Here is a 16,301-nt window from a genome sequence, read left to right on the forward strand (position 1 = left end):
CACAAATGCTGGAGTGATTGCCCAGCTGGGGTTGAGCTCACAGATCACCCAGGACCTCTCCTTGCCTCAGACCCGGTCAATTGACAGGCATCTCAGCCCCTCAGCTGAGTTACAGGGATGTGCACAGAGCTTCCCAGGCTGAGATCCAGAAATAGGGAGGGCGAGTGACGTAAAGTGAGCATGGGACTGTGACAAGGGCCAGTATGAAATGCCTTGGAAAATGCCACTGCTTCTCAACAACCTGCTGTGTTGCTCTAGTCTCAAACCAACCTCTCCTGCACCCGTTTCCTCGGCGCAGGACGCCTTCCACGCCTGCTGGGGCGAGTGTACCATCAAGATGCTCCGTGGCTGGTGCCAGCTCGGGCTGACGCAGCCCAAGCTGCCGTGCTCAGTCCCTCTCCTACGGGTGCACCAGCCTGACACAGGCACCTGTGAGATGTCTGCCTCTGTACAGGCACTGCAGCTGCCCCTCGCTGCTCCGTGGGCAGCACTGACCGCTGAGCTGACCGGGTTCCAGCTTCACACCCCTGTGGCATCACCACTGAGTGTGTTTTCAAGTGAGGTCAAGCTTCCCCAGGAGCCCGTCCAGTGTGTGCCAGCCGTGCAGCAAGGTGAGACGTGGTGCCTTGGGAGGCTCCTTCCCTGCACAGGGGATGGAGCGGCTGCTGGGCAAGCAAAAACCTGGTATTTTTGGATAGCCCAAGAGTAGGTGATTTGCCTTGGGGACAGAGAAATAGGACTTCAGTGGGTCCTTCTGCTCCCCAGCTACTTTCCACAAGAGGTTCCACTGCTCTGCCACCCATACCCTGGCACTAAGCATTGAGGTGAGACCTGTCTCCATCCCTGTGTCTCCTTCACTGCTCATCTCTGTGCACCAACTCAGCACTACCACAAGAAACCTCTCCTTACAGAGACCAAACCTAAACTGCAATGTGAGAATTACTCAGTCTGAAAACTGAAGCCCCCCTCCAGTCTTACATCAAACACAATCAGTTGTCAAAATGACAACTTCTGCCTTGGCTGGTACCACCTCTGAAGCTGCCAGTACCCAACTCCAGCACTGCAAGGTGGCACTTGTGTTCATGGGATCTCCGTGCATAAGAGATGGAGAAGTTATTATTTTATAAAATAATTATGTATTTCTGACTTACATAAATAAACACTTACTAAAATGTTACAATTAATAATCTGATTGATAGTAGCTTTGTCTGATTAATAATTAAAGTAAGTAATTTATTTTTAATCCTTATAGCACAGTTTCCTGTTTAATGTTCTATTTCAATATTATATTGCAAGGCAAAAGACTACACACTTCTCAGGAGAAAGGAGAACCAAAGGGTAACACTTGTGTGTTTAAGTTGTTTTCAGTGTCTTATTTTTATTCTTGCTTCTGGCAAAATTAAAAAGTCAGGCCAAACCCCAGTCACTTTTGACTCCACTTAAGCTGAGGAACCAGTTTCAAGTGAGTCCTGCTGACCTTGCCTGAAAATTTTTTATTTAAAACAAAGGGAGATTTGTGGGCACAAAGCAGTGGAGTCACAACTCCCCGTACCCTTTCACTTGCTCCAAGCATTGGGAAGAAGCAGGTTATTTTTAAACAAGCTGGGCCATAAGAATGTCCTTCTGAATTTCTAAGCTGCAGGCACATGACAGGTTGTTGCAGCAAGCACGATGCAGTTATTGCGCTTAATGCACAACAGCCTGTGCTCACTCTGATCGTTACAGTTAATGGTAATAATTGGGGCTGTTCTATTTACTTTTGTTTATTTGCACCTTTCATAGATGTGAGGAAAAATTATTCTCCATTTTCTAAATATTGATTCTTATTTAAAATTCATTTTACTACGATGCAATAGATTATGGACCAAATTTGAGCTGAGGAGGTCTGGGGAAGCCAGAACCTGGCCCAGCCCCTTGTACTGCTCTTCTAAAGAAATTTCCCTGTGCAAACAGAGCAGAACTCAACTGGATCCTTTCTTTTTCCCCACAAAACAGAACAATCTACTCACAAAAAGAAATGAACAGTTCAGGTTTCAAGGACTTTGGAACTAGGACTCTGGGATACAACAGAAACGAGAAGAGGGGCTGCAGAGCTCCGCCATCCCTTCTGCAGAGGGGTGCAATTGAGCTGAGCCCTTCCCTTGTCACATGTCACCACAGGTTATAAACGAGAGACAAACACGACTTCTGTCCCACCAGATTGTCTGTTACACATTCACAAATAAATAGAAATCAAGAAATAAAGAAAAACCCAGTCCTCCCATCAGGGCAGAAAACAGAAGGTATGAAAACCAAAAATGAACGTTAGTTTACTTATAAATGTGCTTGTTAGGTGTGGAAAACTAATGGCCAAATCACCAACATTTTTTCACCCAAAATGAGCTGCAGTTCTTTTGAAAAACAAGAAACCATCTCTTTACAAAGACTAGATTCTCCTCTACAACTGTCTCCTAAAATGCACTACATCTCTACAGGGTATTTTTAATCTACACTCTATTCTATGAAAGGAGGAAAAGGAGATTATGTAGACAGCACAAATTAACTCCTTAAGTATCAATGCATCTCCATTTTCAGCCTGAAGGAGTACATATCTTAAGGAGCTATGAAAATAGAAAACAAAATAAATATAACTCAACAGTCCTAACAATTTATAATGCATATACAATTGTTCACCTGCGTCCTTTTGATTCTCTATATGAAAGAGAGAAAGCAACAAGGAGAGAAAAGAGAGAAACAAGAACAGATATGCAGGATTAATGAGCAAGTGGACCGCACAGCCCCCCAGTTATGCATGATATATGACATTTGAAAAAAAGAAAAGTCGCCCCGTCTCGCCCCCCACCCCCCCGAGCGTGGGGTTACCAAAGGAAGCTCCTTTCACGGAGGTGAGAGAGAACGCTGCACAAATAGAAAACCAGAGAGGGAGAGCTCTGAGGACACAGAGGGGATCTCCGAGTGACAGCAGGGTCAGGGTGTCCCCTCCAGAGCTCGGTGCAAAGGAGTAAGTAAAAAAATTGAGGAGGAGAGCAAGTAGAGTGCATCCTTTCACTGAGAGCTAACAGACAGGAGACATTAAGATCTGATGTACAGAGAAAGGACAGCCTTATACGATCTTATACACAGGATTGGGTAAAGATTTTATACGCAGGCAAAGGGATGGCTTTTTCCAAGTGTCCTTTATCTGACCTCTAGCTCACTTCTCCACAATGTAGCTGCTACCTTTTGATTGTGTACCAGTGACAAGCACTTTACAAACTGGGGTTACACAGAAGCAAAGTAAAAATGCATTCAGGTCACGGACATAAAGAAGAACTGAAAAAACTTACAGACAGTCTGAGCTTCACAAACAGATGGGTTAATTGTCTAACCTGGTTTAGGCTGATAGAAAGTGACTGGACTTCTCACACTGGGTTTCACAGACAGAAGCAACAGACAAGCCAATGCTAAAAGACTTGAAGCAAGGAGAGTGAGTTGGTTTGGATCTGGACTTTCTTGAGGTAATGAGAACAGAGAAAGTGAGGACAGCATGGAGAGGAGGGTGGTAGGTACTCACGAATGGTTAAATCCATCACTTGAGAGGCCAAGCAGAAGACAGGATGCTCATACATTTCTCTCTTTTTCCCTATAAAAGAGGATTTGGGCATGCAAGAGGCTTAGGTCAGAGGTAAAGAGGTTACAGGCTATAGGTCAGAGGAAAACTTCATATCAGGTTAAAAGGAAAGCCACAGAGTATTTTGGGATACACACAGGATAAAAAGAAGAAAAAAAAAAAAAAAAAAAAAAGGAAAAAACAAAGAAAAAGGAGGGTTAAAATTTGAGAACTACTGGATTAACCATTCAGCATGCCCATGAGTCACAAGAGAGGTTGTGACCATGACTCCAGAGGTTTGCTCTGAACTGTTTGCAAGAATATAATGATCAAAACATCATGAATAGAGGGAAATAGAATTTCATTGGTTTAAGGCTCCGAGATACTAAGGATTTCAGCCTTCAGTATCTAAGGCTTTCACAGGTATTTCTTCATAAGCATAGCCTCAAGCACTGCTGCCACTGATTTGGTTCTGCATTTCTGAGAAAAGTGCCTTAAACACGTGGCATTCAAATGTCATTCAATTCAAGATTTCAAAGCCATGTCCAGTGAACAGGAACGTGTCACACCAAGGTAAACTTGTCATTTGCTCTCCTAAGGAAGTATTTGAATATACAGTGGACTATGCTCATGAGAGAAAACCTGATGCATGCAGCTGGCGGATGTTGGGTTGTTCAAATTAACAATCCCAGCATGCTTGGAAATTGGTGTTACAACCACTTTTGTAGAAATAGCATCAAAAAGTGGCTGTGGCCAATCACAGATAAAGGAGGAGAAAAGCAGAAGAGAGCAGATAGTGTGGAATGAACTATTTCTCTGAAAAGGCAGCTGGAAAAAAAAATAGGTTTGTTGCTTCAAAGTATTCCCAGACCTAAAAGTCGCAGTGCAAAAAGAGAGGGCAGATAATTAACACAACCAAGAAGAATTGAGGCACAAAAGGAAAAGTACACACTAACTGTTCTACTTTGGAAATGAATGCATTTTTACTTACAGATCATAAAGTTTGTTTTTGCATAGATTTATCTGAAAGAAGAGAGCAAATCTTACCAACGAGTTAGTGATATTTATACAGAGAGCCTAAGGGAGCCAGCCCTGGGTAGAAGCATCCATCAACAGAAAAACTGTTTTTGATTCTCAGTCCTTCTCCATCCTTGTCAAGTATATTTAAATATTGCATTTTACAGAATACACCAATTAAAATATCCTCTGAAGTTGAGTACTTCGATAAATTGCCTGATAATACAGTGCTTATGAAACCTTTGTTCCGTCTCTATTTTTGTCACTCATTACCAAGTCAAGAGTTGATAAACATCCTTTTAGTGCCCAATTCTTAAGTGTTTCTCACTGGATGCATAACAATGAATTCATTACCACTGGTACACAATTTGCATCATTAGACAGAAAAAAAATGGAAAAAGAGAGGACATGTCATGTACAGAACCTGGACAATTTGCCATAGAATAACAACCCAATTTTTCATGTAAACAAGAACTAAGAACAAATCAGAGGGAGTTTTAGTTTGGGGTGGTTTTTTTTTCTCCTCTCAATATTGTCCTATAGGCATACAACAATAATCTTGGCTGTGGGAAAGCTTCACATCACACATGACAGAAACCCAGAGTCTAGAGCAGAACATACCATTCATCTGGAACACACAGGTTTAAGTAACTGGGAACTTGGAAAAAGTTGGGTGGGAGTTTTCAAGTTGGGAATAGCAGCCAACAAGGTACCAACATAAACTGATAACATATAAAGAACGACGAATCATAGGGCTTCAGTAACACACATCCTCCAGCAAACTTTAAAATGTCTTTTTGATGGCTACATTATTCTCCCATAGCTTAAAAGGTCAAAAATATCAGCTTTGCCAGATTCAGAGTGACAAGAAAGAAATCCGATGTAAGTATGGGATCACTGATCAATGACTGCAATGCAAACTGCAAAGACAATGAAACACACCCAGAAAAAAAGACATTTTAAATTGGCTACAAATGATTAAACATAGATTAAACAGTTTTTCGGCTTTTCATTTGTCATTTGTCTCCTGAAGTGTCACAAGCAATTAGCTGCACTATACCTTCAGCTGTAAAGATGACATCCCAAGTATTTCTCAACTTGTTTTTTAAAACCACAACGTGAGCCTGAATACTACACCACTGTCCAAATGCACTAACGATCAAAGGAAAAAAAGCCACAGTTCTTTTTAACTGTTTCCTCTCTCTTTTCCAGAAAAAGAAACGATTTGCATAGTTTCCATTCTTAACTGCTTCCGAAGCCAACACCACAAAAATGATTCTGAATCACAACAGTTTTATCGATAAGATAGTAATTAGCAAATGTGCTTTTTATAAAGAGCTCCCACCTAAGCCGCCACCTAGAAACATAAGAAAAATTGTAATTTCAGAAAGAAAGAGCCTTACCTTCAATTTTGGCATACTCTGATAGTCGAGTATAATTGACTAGAGCTGCTTGCTCCAAGCATTTACGGATGACTGTTTTTACCTCCTCTTGAGGGACCGGAGTAACTATGTCTTTCATCAAAACCTTGACACAAGAAAATCTGATTTGTTGTGGCACACAGAACTGCTTTTCTCCAAGCCCAGCACAAACATCCATTCCTATGCTAGTGCTGTGTGGCTCTCAGGGCATGTGTACAATAAACAGGACTCACTACAAGGTCACCTTGGCCAGTCTAAGATGTGGGACCTACCCCTGCTGTATTATTTTCCATCTGTATCTACACTGTATGCATGCCCTGAAGTCTGTGATGATTTTTTAGGGTATGACATTAAGATCTATCTTAGATCTCTGTTTTAAGATCTAAAACTTGCTCAGTGCCAGGCAATGTTTTGCCTTTCCAGGCTCTGCTGACTGACTTGGGTTTGGGTCAGGACTTGACCATACTGCAGGTTAGCAGAGGTGGGAAGGATGTTGGAGCATCAGGAATGCTGGAACGGGGCTGGGGTGGATTATGGTGAGCAGGTTTTATACATCCAGAGGGACACAAATCTGCCTCAAGATGGGAATTTCACCAGGCAGCAGCCAAGCATTGCTGACAAGGGTCTGTGATGTGGATCTCTGCCAGGCAGACTCTTCACCCTCACCAGACAACTCAGACACAGGCCATGCTGCCTTTTGTGGTCGGGCTACACCCGAGCCTCTCAGCTGAGGCAGGAGACACCAACCCCTCCTAAGCCCCACACTTCAGCATAAGATACCATTAATTACATGTCCTATGCAAAGCCAACAGCTCCTCGAGCTTTTTGAGATGGAAGGATACGTGAAAATAGGTCATTTTAATTGGTCTCTGCTATTTCTGTGCTTACCCTTTCCAGCAGTGACAGAGTGGCTTTCAGTGCACCCTCTGGACGGCCAAATGGAAAGCAGTACCTAGAAAAAGCACCTCATCTTAGCATTAGATCAAGTGCACATGAACAAACCTTTCCCGAGCTATATGGATGCTTTCCTAAATATTTCCAAAGAATTCTTTCATCTCTTTGCCTGGAATGAGCAGTCTTTCTATAGGGTTGCTTTCTGAAAGGGTATTTTGGTGTAGACTAGGGCAACAAAAGACCATATGGGTTAGTAATAAGCTGACAGTTTTAGCAGTTTCTTAAATGTGGGTATCACCTTGAGAGTTTTTAGATCTCCTTGGAGAGATAATACCATCTTCTAAAAAAGGGGGGAAAAAGCTCCGCTGGAAAGGGCATTTACTTCCAGCTGGAGACCTGGCAATGCACCAGGGCGTAGGTAACGCACATCACCCATCTGTGCGCGAATGTGCACAGCCTGTCCAACCTGACTAGTGTGCTGGGGACCACTAATCCCTTTTTGGGGGGTTATCAAACCTTTTCATACTGTGACATCCCTGCAGAAAGCCCTGCCTGTCAGTACTAGGGAGAAGGTAAATGGGAAATAACTGAGCAGAGAGGAACAGAGAGATATGGGATTTTTTGTTGTTATATTTTAGAAAAAATCCACACCTTTACCATGCCTATGGGAGCAAGATGGTTTGAAATATCCTTTAAAGGATATATATTTAAAATCACACGCCAGCTATAAACATGCTTCACTGCCCTGTGTAGGTCTGTGTCACTTATGCAAAATTCCTGTGTGCATTCAAAACCTGCCTTTTGGCTTTGCTGCTTATAGGAGCGAGCTGTGAGGAAATCATTCCTCTCGCATTCAGCCTGGGCTCTGTGCCTTTACCTGAAATGTGTGATCTGATTCTCCAGCAGCACACGAAGCCGCTCCTTGATCTCTTCGAAACGCTCCTTCTCATCCACGGTCACAGTTCCTATCCCGTCAGGCCTGCAGGAGAAATGCCACAATGACTCAGACTCCACCTCAGCACCCTGGAACCTCATCCCACAGCACATCGCCCTTTTCTAAAGGACCCTCCCCAACTGTGAGACCCGAGACAGAGGATGTGCCACGCGGAGACAGGGGTGGCTGCAGCAGCGCTGCTGCCAAAGTATCAAAAATAAACCAACAAACAAGTATTCTCTCTCACAGTGAAAATCTAGATGTGGACACCCTCCACCCCTTTTCTCATTATTAATGAAGTTAGGAAAAGCAGATTTCCCTCTAAATACAGGTATATGCAGGAAATGCAATGCCAGCTCTCACACGAGGATTCAGCCGGTTGCTGGCAAAATAGGGACTGAATTTCTCCAGAAAAATTCAGCTGCTAATTTAACACAATTCACAATATAAAAGAATATCAATGACACATTATAAACAGAATATAAAATTGTGCACTCCTTCCTAGCTGCTGAATCACCCCATTATAGAGATTTCTTGAAGTGAACCATCTTCAGTATATTCTGCTGAAATGTGCCTTAAGAGTGACATGCATTTTGCATTGAAAATGCAATGCCTCTTTGGTCCTTTAATTTTAATTTATAAAAATGAACGCACTATGCAATTTATCGCAAATTTTCTCAGACTACTTGATGCTCCTCTATTTGAGGAGTGCACAGGAGTGTGTTGTGAGACACCCAGGTCCTGCTGCCTTGGGGTATTTCTCATCTTTCACAGAGCACAGCAAATCCCTGCTGAGGCTCTTCCTGGGGGCTGGATAATGCTGTGATCCCTGCGCTCTTCTGTCCCATACCTCTGCTGATGCCAACCCACCCAGGAGCCGAGAGCAGCAATCCTCTCCTTCTCCCCCACACGCACACGGCAAAATCCCCCGTGCAGCAGCACCCCAGACGAGAGGAGAGAGGAGAGAGCGAGTCTAATCCATCCATCCACCAAAGGGATCGGCCAGGCAGTCACTGGCACTGCTTCCATTGCTGGAGAGCAAAGTCTGAGGATTTGTGTACTCCTGGGCAACTCTGCTGGCACAGGCAATCTTTAGGTAATGTTAAGACATCTTAAAATTGAACAAATGTTCTTACTTAAAGGCCTCCCCCAGTGTTCAGCTTAAGCTGCATAAATCCGCAGTACTAGACTGGTTTGGCTTTACAAAAGACTTGGCAAGGGATTACAAAGCTTCTAATGAACCTCCTGTCAGGGGTTAATTGGTTGGCTTTATTTTCCTCTTAAAGAATCAAAGGCCCTAAACTTAAAAAGAAAAAAAAAAATCTATAAAAAAATTAAAATCTATAAAATCTGTGCAATCACTTCTCCTCGACCCTACATTTAGTAAGCTCTTAATATCATAAATATGAACTCTGATATTCCAACACAGGTGAATAAACCATTAAAACATTTGGGAAGAGGAACTTGCAAACTGTACATGATATTTACTGCAAAATTTTAAAGCTAAATATACATTAAATGAAACTTGCAACATGGACACAGAAAAAGACTTGAATACCAGGGCATGTATTTAAAGTTAAACAGCATTTAATCAGAATCTTTATTTGATTATTTGCCAAATTCAGTTGTGTATTAAGGAAAAAAACAGGAAAAAAAGATTTAGGCTGAAACTTGGATAAAATGTCTCAGCTGGGGAACACATTTCATAAACAATTTTGGAAGTATGGATCTGGTCTCATTAGTAACTAATTAGTACTAGTTATTTTGAAAAAATGAGCAAGCCACAAAAAAACCCAAATTAGATCTTGAACAAAAATTAATGTCTTAACATGCTTAATATAATTTATTCCAAAGTTCCATAAAATATTTAATATTCAGAGAGAGATGTCCATGCCTTTTGTGATGCTGTGCACCTCACGGTGCCTCATTTGCTCCCAGGCAGAGAGAGGTAATTCAATGCAGACCACAATAATTGCCATATATTTAGGTGCGGGGTCGAAGCCCTCATTTGACTTTTGGTATTTGGTCCTTGCCCTGTACGCACAACAGCTCAGAGTGTCACTGGGTTAATTTTATCAGCACTGACAAACGAGAGAGTAAAAGCTGCCTGCCCTGGCAGTGACTTGCTGTGGGACTGGAAATGGTCAGAAAATTGTGTTACCCTTTGCTGGGTCAATAACCTCAACTGGTGAGATTTAATGGCAGGATCCGACAGCTCGGGCTGGGTCGCAGCCCTCTCACATGAATCCCAGCTTCTCACTGTACTCAAAGCACTCGCCAACTAACAACTTGTGGTGGACACCCAGCCCAGGCTGACCTGACGGCATCAGTTGTGTCCTGGCTGGGCAGTGGCAGCTCTGGAAGCATCACTGACCCACACAAAGAAAAATGACGGGCTCTGGAGAGAAAACCTCTGGCCAATGTGGCTTTTGCCCAAGTCACAACATCTGAAGGAGGGATGTCAACCAAACCCCTAAGTCACACACACACACATACACACACACACACTCACACACACAGAGTGAAAGCTTAATCCTTCGGTCTTCCCCCTTCTTGGGACCTGTGTGAGCCAGGAGGACACAAACCCAGTGGCTCTGGCCTCCGGTCCCTCCACGCCAGCTGTAAGCACAAGCCATTCTCATGTCTCACACAAACTTGAGACAATCTACAGGTCAGCTGTAGCCATTTTTGGAGCAGTCTGGATGTCTGGAAGGGCCTGCCAAGTGGGAGCCATCACCAAGGCAAGGACTCCCTTTCTCACCCAGCTGTGGACTATATTGCATCTGACATGATGAGCATCTCTTGAATCTACCTTTCAGATTTTCGGCAAACCATTTTCTCACTGTCCTTCACAAAGTTGACATTTTCGGCAGCATGATAGGAAAGATGTCATGTCGGCTGCTTTTCAAGTTGTTGTCACAGTGGTTAGCACCAGTTCTGTCATCTTTGCTTTCCTCACAATCCCCCATCTTGAGCCATGTCACAAATAATAATACTTCCGATGTTTTTGTCAAATTTCAAATACTATAACCCAGTTGCACATCTTTGGATTTACTAGTTATGTTAATCTTTGTTGCTCATCTTCCCAGAAGCTGAAGCATTAGAAACTCATTAATTAGTGACAAATGCAGGATATAGATAGAACTGGAAAAACACTACCCAAAGCCTTCCTTTTAATTTATTAGCTTGATAATTTTGAAACCTAATTAAATATTCAAGTCAAATATACTTTGAAAATATAATCGTTCTGAGGGAACATATTTATTTTCCCTTTTGCAAGAACACAAAGGATATATAGCTTAGCATCACTGTAATTTAAGATTCACTTCTGTGCTCTAGACAATTTCAGTACATGGCTGATGCAGTTGAAAATAATCCCCAGGAGAAGCTCAAGCTGCACAGCTTATTGGCAATTTTGTTTTCAGCAAAAGTCTCCAGCTCAACTTTGATACTAGCTATTTGACCTCATGGACAGAAGCATCAACTCCTGCAGCGAGCAGCACCTCCCGAAGCTGCAGGAACCGATGTTCTCACACACAATCCACAACCACATCACTATTGCACTGAAGCAGTGATGAGAAGTGAGAGGAGAGCAAAAGGGTGGAACAGAAGTTCTGGATGTACATGGTATATACAAATGCATGAGGGATGAAATGGGTTTGGGTCTACGAATTCAGTTGGACAAACAACATTAACGTCTCCATCTGTGTGGAGACACAATTCCATCCAATTCTCTATAGCTCCTGCTCACGGGTACTTGAGGTGTATGGCAGAAGCTGTGGGCAGAGAGGGAAGCAGAAGGGCAAAAAAGGCAAGAAAAATAACTAACGAGATTTTTAATTATAAGTAAACAAGTTTCAGATCACTCCTTCTGCTGCAGATTCACTGTGTTGGCTCTAAACTAGTAAATTCCCACTGTAAATATTTCATATGAAAAGTTTTAAATGCCACTTTCCTAATCCCCCCATGTTTTTAAGTTTTAAGCCACAAAAACAACAACATCAACAAAGCAGGTGGTGAAATTAAAAAAAAAAAAGGTTGCAATTTAAACAGCAAAAATGATAGTCCTTGTTCAGCTTAGATGGTTTGTGCAAATTCCAGGGTTAATTATAAATTATAATTAGGACCTGTGATCCTAAGGCCACTGCTTTATTCTACAAGTCCCGCCTCCCCCCATGCCCTTTTCTAATTATACTCGGTGCCCCCAGGGCTAGTTATGCTGCTAAAACAAATATATCAAAATGATTTTTTAACAAAGACTAATATATGAAGCAATAGCATGCATTTGTATGCAATTATAAATACACAGTATAGCTGCAGCGCGTTAATCTCTTTGACATAAGCCTCCATGAAATACCACGTCGGCTTCTAAATGAAAAGACATATCATCTTTTACACCTTTTATGTTTAACTTGTCTACACTTTTTTTTTTTACTGGGGAAAATATTGCTTACACGTAGCAAACAGATCTTTGCACGCACTGTGAGCCCTGGCATGCAGAGCCAAGGGAAAAAAAAACAATGTCAAAAACTGATGCAAATAATTTGATTTTTTAAGTAACAACTCAAATATAAAACACGTGCTGCCTTCAGCTCCCTTGCTGGTTGCCAGGTGCAGCACATATGAGCTATACAGTAAACATCGATGATTAGTGCCTTGGACGGCATGTGTCAGGAGAGGCTTTTGCAGGATCCCTCGCAGGAGGAGTTGCCTGCGCAGTCCCACCGGTTGCATGAGGACGGGCTCTGGGGATGTGGGCAGGATCACTCTCACATCTCCCCCAGCAGACCAGACCTGAAAGAGTCCACCTGCCTACACCCCCAGGAAAAAAGCGTATTCAGCAAACATCGATTTTCCCCAACTCTCCTTTCTTCCGTGGACTCACACCGTGCGGGAAACGTCGGCGAGAAGCCCTTTGTTCACCTCAGCGCTCCTGGGCGCTGACCCGGCCGCCCGCGAGGTGCTGCCGAGCATGGGAACCATTTAATCTCCAAACTCCTGCCTTCCTTTCGCTCGGGCTCTCCTCCATGCCGCAGTGCCAAGCCAAGTCACGGCTCACTGATTCTCACGTGCGATCCGCACCCCTGACGCACCGCGCCGGCACCGGATGGCTTCTGAGCCCTGCCATCCTACACCCATTGTGATGAATCGTGTCAGCCTCTTGCGCTGAGCTGGTGACCTGCTGGCGGCTGGCAACCCCAGCCCTTCAGCGCAGGCAGCGCATCCCATCCGACAGACAGCGGGAGCACCTGCTGTGCTCCACGGGCTGATGGCGGGGCTGGATGGGACACGGAGCATCACACCCTGCCAGATTGAACCTGCCTTACCGCAGCCAGGGCAGGGCATCTGAACGAGATGCGGAAACCCGACACAAAGCTCTAGGGGGGCATATGAAGATATCGTGATAAAGGATACTTACGGCTTAAGGGACAAAAATAATCCTGTATGTCTTTTGTTTCAACTAGCTGTGTGGAAATCTTTATGTGAAACAGACCAGATATGTAATTACAACGGTGAAAACTGCAGGTTGAAACATGAAGAGTGTTCAATTCCTGAAGGTTTATGACAATAGCGTATTTCTCATGGGTTTGCAGTTGTTTAAACAGTAATGAAAGCTAACGGTAACGTTAGCAAATGAAATAGCTTCTTCTTGAAAACAAGTTTGAGGCCAAAAAATACAGTTTACAGAAGAAAGGGAATATATATCCTATTAATAAACAGAGAGACTTGTAGCTGCTTTGTCCTTAGGTAAATAGTCATTGAACAACTTACAGAAAATTATGGTGCTTGGTAGTTATAAGACTGGAGGGAATTCAGTCCAGCATCCTGATTTTGATAAAGCTCAGTCTCCTAATATTTAGCATGCAAATGATCAATATTTAAGTCTGATTTTTAAAAGCTTGGGATTAACAAGTGCAAAAAGAGTTTTTCGTGGTGCTAACTTTAAAATTTTAAAATAATGCTGTTCTATGCCTAAATTAAAAAAAAAAAAAAGAAAAAAAAGCACAAGTGAAACCAAGGCCATCCCTGAAAGCCACTTCTTTGCAAGGGGCAAGAGCCACTGCTCACGATTTAGGCACTAACTTTGGACCTAGAAAAGCTAAGCTCAACTTTCTGTTCCACAATGCAGACAGGGAAGCAGTGAGGCTCCTCTAACACATCACCTCTCTGTGTGTCAAACAACACTGGCAGTACTGTCACAGCCCTCTGACATGAGAACAGCGAAAACAGGGAGAGAGAAGGCAGGGAAAGACCTTGGTGACCATGTAAACCCTTTCACAATTTTATCCCAAATCACAATGTCTTTTCAAAACTCCTCCTGCTCTTGCCTTTACTAGTTCTCTGGAGGACTACTGATACAGAAAAGCAACATTGTGGTGGTACCACAAGCAAAGAGACATGAATAAACATACGACGTGTGTTCTCAGATGTCTGGAAAATTCAGTGCCTTTACTACCTGTCACCTATGTAACTACATCAGAAATCACATTTTTTCATAATGATAGTCTCTACAAAAGGCAGCCTGTGATACCAAGTGGACAAAACTCCACCACCAGCTAATGAGTGACCACAACAATTAAAAAGCATTGAGTTCCTCAGTCTCAATGAAGAGCGAGTGTCTGATGACAGTAAACCATGTGGATATTGCTCTTGCTGGTCCCTGTTTTCCTCACACCCTGAACTTGCATAGTCAGGTGTCTCAGGAGGTGAAACTTAGGGCAAGAAATTTACATTTAACTCCATGTCTACTTGTGAAAAAGATGAAATGAAAAGAAAAATTATGTGGACTGTCATGCAAATAGCAGTGATTTACAGCCTTGGTATGGAGAGATCATGTCAGGAGTCTGAATAAGATACATGAGCCCAAAGGAGTGGGGAGACCAAACTCTGTCATGTAAGGCAAAAATCCAATTTTGAGCACTTCACCTGCTGCAGCCGCAGGGCCAGCCCCAAGCTAGAGCTGCATTTCCACCAGCAGCCTTCCTGCTCCTGTCCTGGCTGCGGCGCGGCAGCGCTGCTGAGGCGGGAGCCGGACGGGCGAGGAGGCATCATCCCCACACTGACACCTGTCATCCTGTCAGCCTTGACCTTCAGGCTGTCCTCAGCATCCACAGCCTGCCTGCACTTCCCGCTGACTGCGAGCGACTGTTGTCTCGCTGCCTGACCTTATGCAAACACGATACAAACAGACAGCCCACCTCAGCTCCATCACTGTCTGCTGCTAATACAGGAGATTGATAGCCACATGGAATTATCTCCCTGCTCGACCTTCATTACTGGGTGGCATATTCTGTCTGACAGCCAACTTCATCCTGGGGAAAGTTAAACCACCCATTCAGAGGTTTTTACTGTCAAAAAGTGAAGGAACTCTTTTTTATGAAGAAAATAGACACTTTTTCAGATCTGATGGAAAAAGAAGCCTTTGTTAAACATAAAAAATGTCTCGTAACTCAGTCTTTCCCAGACCACTGTGCATCCCAACAGCAATGGAATGCATGGCTGCTCCCAAGATGTTCTGTTGGGTGCTGTGTCGGGTCCTGGGGCAGGTGTGCCACCTTTACAACTTTTACATGGAAAGTTTCACCTCTGCCACGAGCTGTAAGCTTCCTGGGGAGAGCAGGGCCAGTCATAAGGCCATGAGCAATGTATGGACACAGCAGGTGGGAGGGAGGGACAGAGCTAAAGCGAGCGCAGCTTTACACGCATCGCAACTGCCAGTGAGGACTGCATGGGTAAATACTGGCTTTCCATCGCTCTCTGCCAGCCAGCTCGCAAATGCACGATGCACGTGGCCTCAACAGCTCTCAGAAAAGAAATCGTGACTCTTCCACTCAGATATTCAGATTGCTTAGAGTACATACGAAAGATACGGAGTCGCGTTTTTCTCTGAGACCTCCTGTGGTCCCTTTCTGTGACCTTCTGGTAGCAAAAGCCAGACGCTGCACCCCGCAGCCTCCATAGCAAACTGTTGGGTGTTAAGCAGAGCCTGCCCTTGGTGGGAACGCGCAATGCTGCAGCCTTGCAGCTCCCACACAGAGCCTCCCGCAATCCCCAGGCAACAGAGAGACGGCACAGACCAAGAAGGAACATGAACCTTCAGCTTTTGGATGTGAAGTCAACTGTCAGCTAAAGACAGCTAAGTCATAGCAAGACACCTCATTCCTTTCTTGGAATATTTTAAATGAGTGACTGGAATAGCCCATCCATGGCCAAATTGCCCCTCTGCCAGCGCCCAGCAGGTCCCCATACAGTGCAGCAGCCACACACAGCCCTGGAGAGCTGTACAGCAAAGGGCTGGTTAAAAAGCATGACATTTTCCTGAGCCCACAACACTCCAGCCCCACGGAGAGGGAATGGGAGATTGTCACCTTGGCTCACACCATCAGATACCTCCTGCCACCAACCCTAATGAAGAGGAAGCTTCAGCCCTGGCTATGCTGGACCC

At 43.8% G+C, this 16,301-nt stretch overlaps 1 protein-coding gene across 12 annotated transcripts in view; it reads right to left on the minus strand.

Annotated features, from left to right (window-relative positions):
• CADPS (calcium dependent secretion activator) overlaps positions 1–16,301 on the minus strand; it is a 207,938-nt gene that overhangs the window by 62,759 nt on the left and 128,878 nt on the right. For 8 of the 12 annotated variants that reach the window (XM_040076175.2, XM_058422207.1, XM_040076164.2 and 5 more), the window contains 4 exons: positions 7,799–7,900; positions 6,916–6,979; positions 6,010–6,133; positions 3,554–3,622 (listed from right to left, as the gene is read on the minus strand). In XM_040076175.2, coding sequence (XP_039932109.1) covers positions 3,554–3,622; positions 6,010–6,133; positions 6,916–6,979; positions 7,799–7,900 — 359 coding nt within the window. Of the gene's footprint in view, positions 1–2,673; positions 2,692–3,553; positions 3,623–6,009; positions 6,134–6,915; positions 6,980–7,798; positions 7,901–16,301 lie in introns of all 12 variants that reach the window. The other 4 variants (XM_040076170.2, XM_058422205.1, XM_058422206.1 and 1 more) reach the window with 1 other exon arrangement.

The sequence above is a fragment of the Hirundo rustica genome, chromosome 12 (assembly GCF_015227805.2).
Source record: "Hirundo rustica isolate bHirRus1 chromosome 12, bHirRus1.pri.v3, whole genome shotgun sequence".
Classification (NCBI taxonomy): Eukaryota; Metazoa; Chordata; class Aves; order Passeriformes; family Hirundinidae; genus Hirundo; species Hirundo rustica.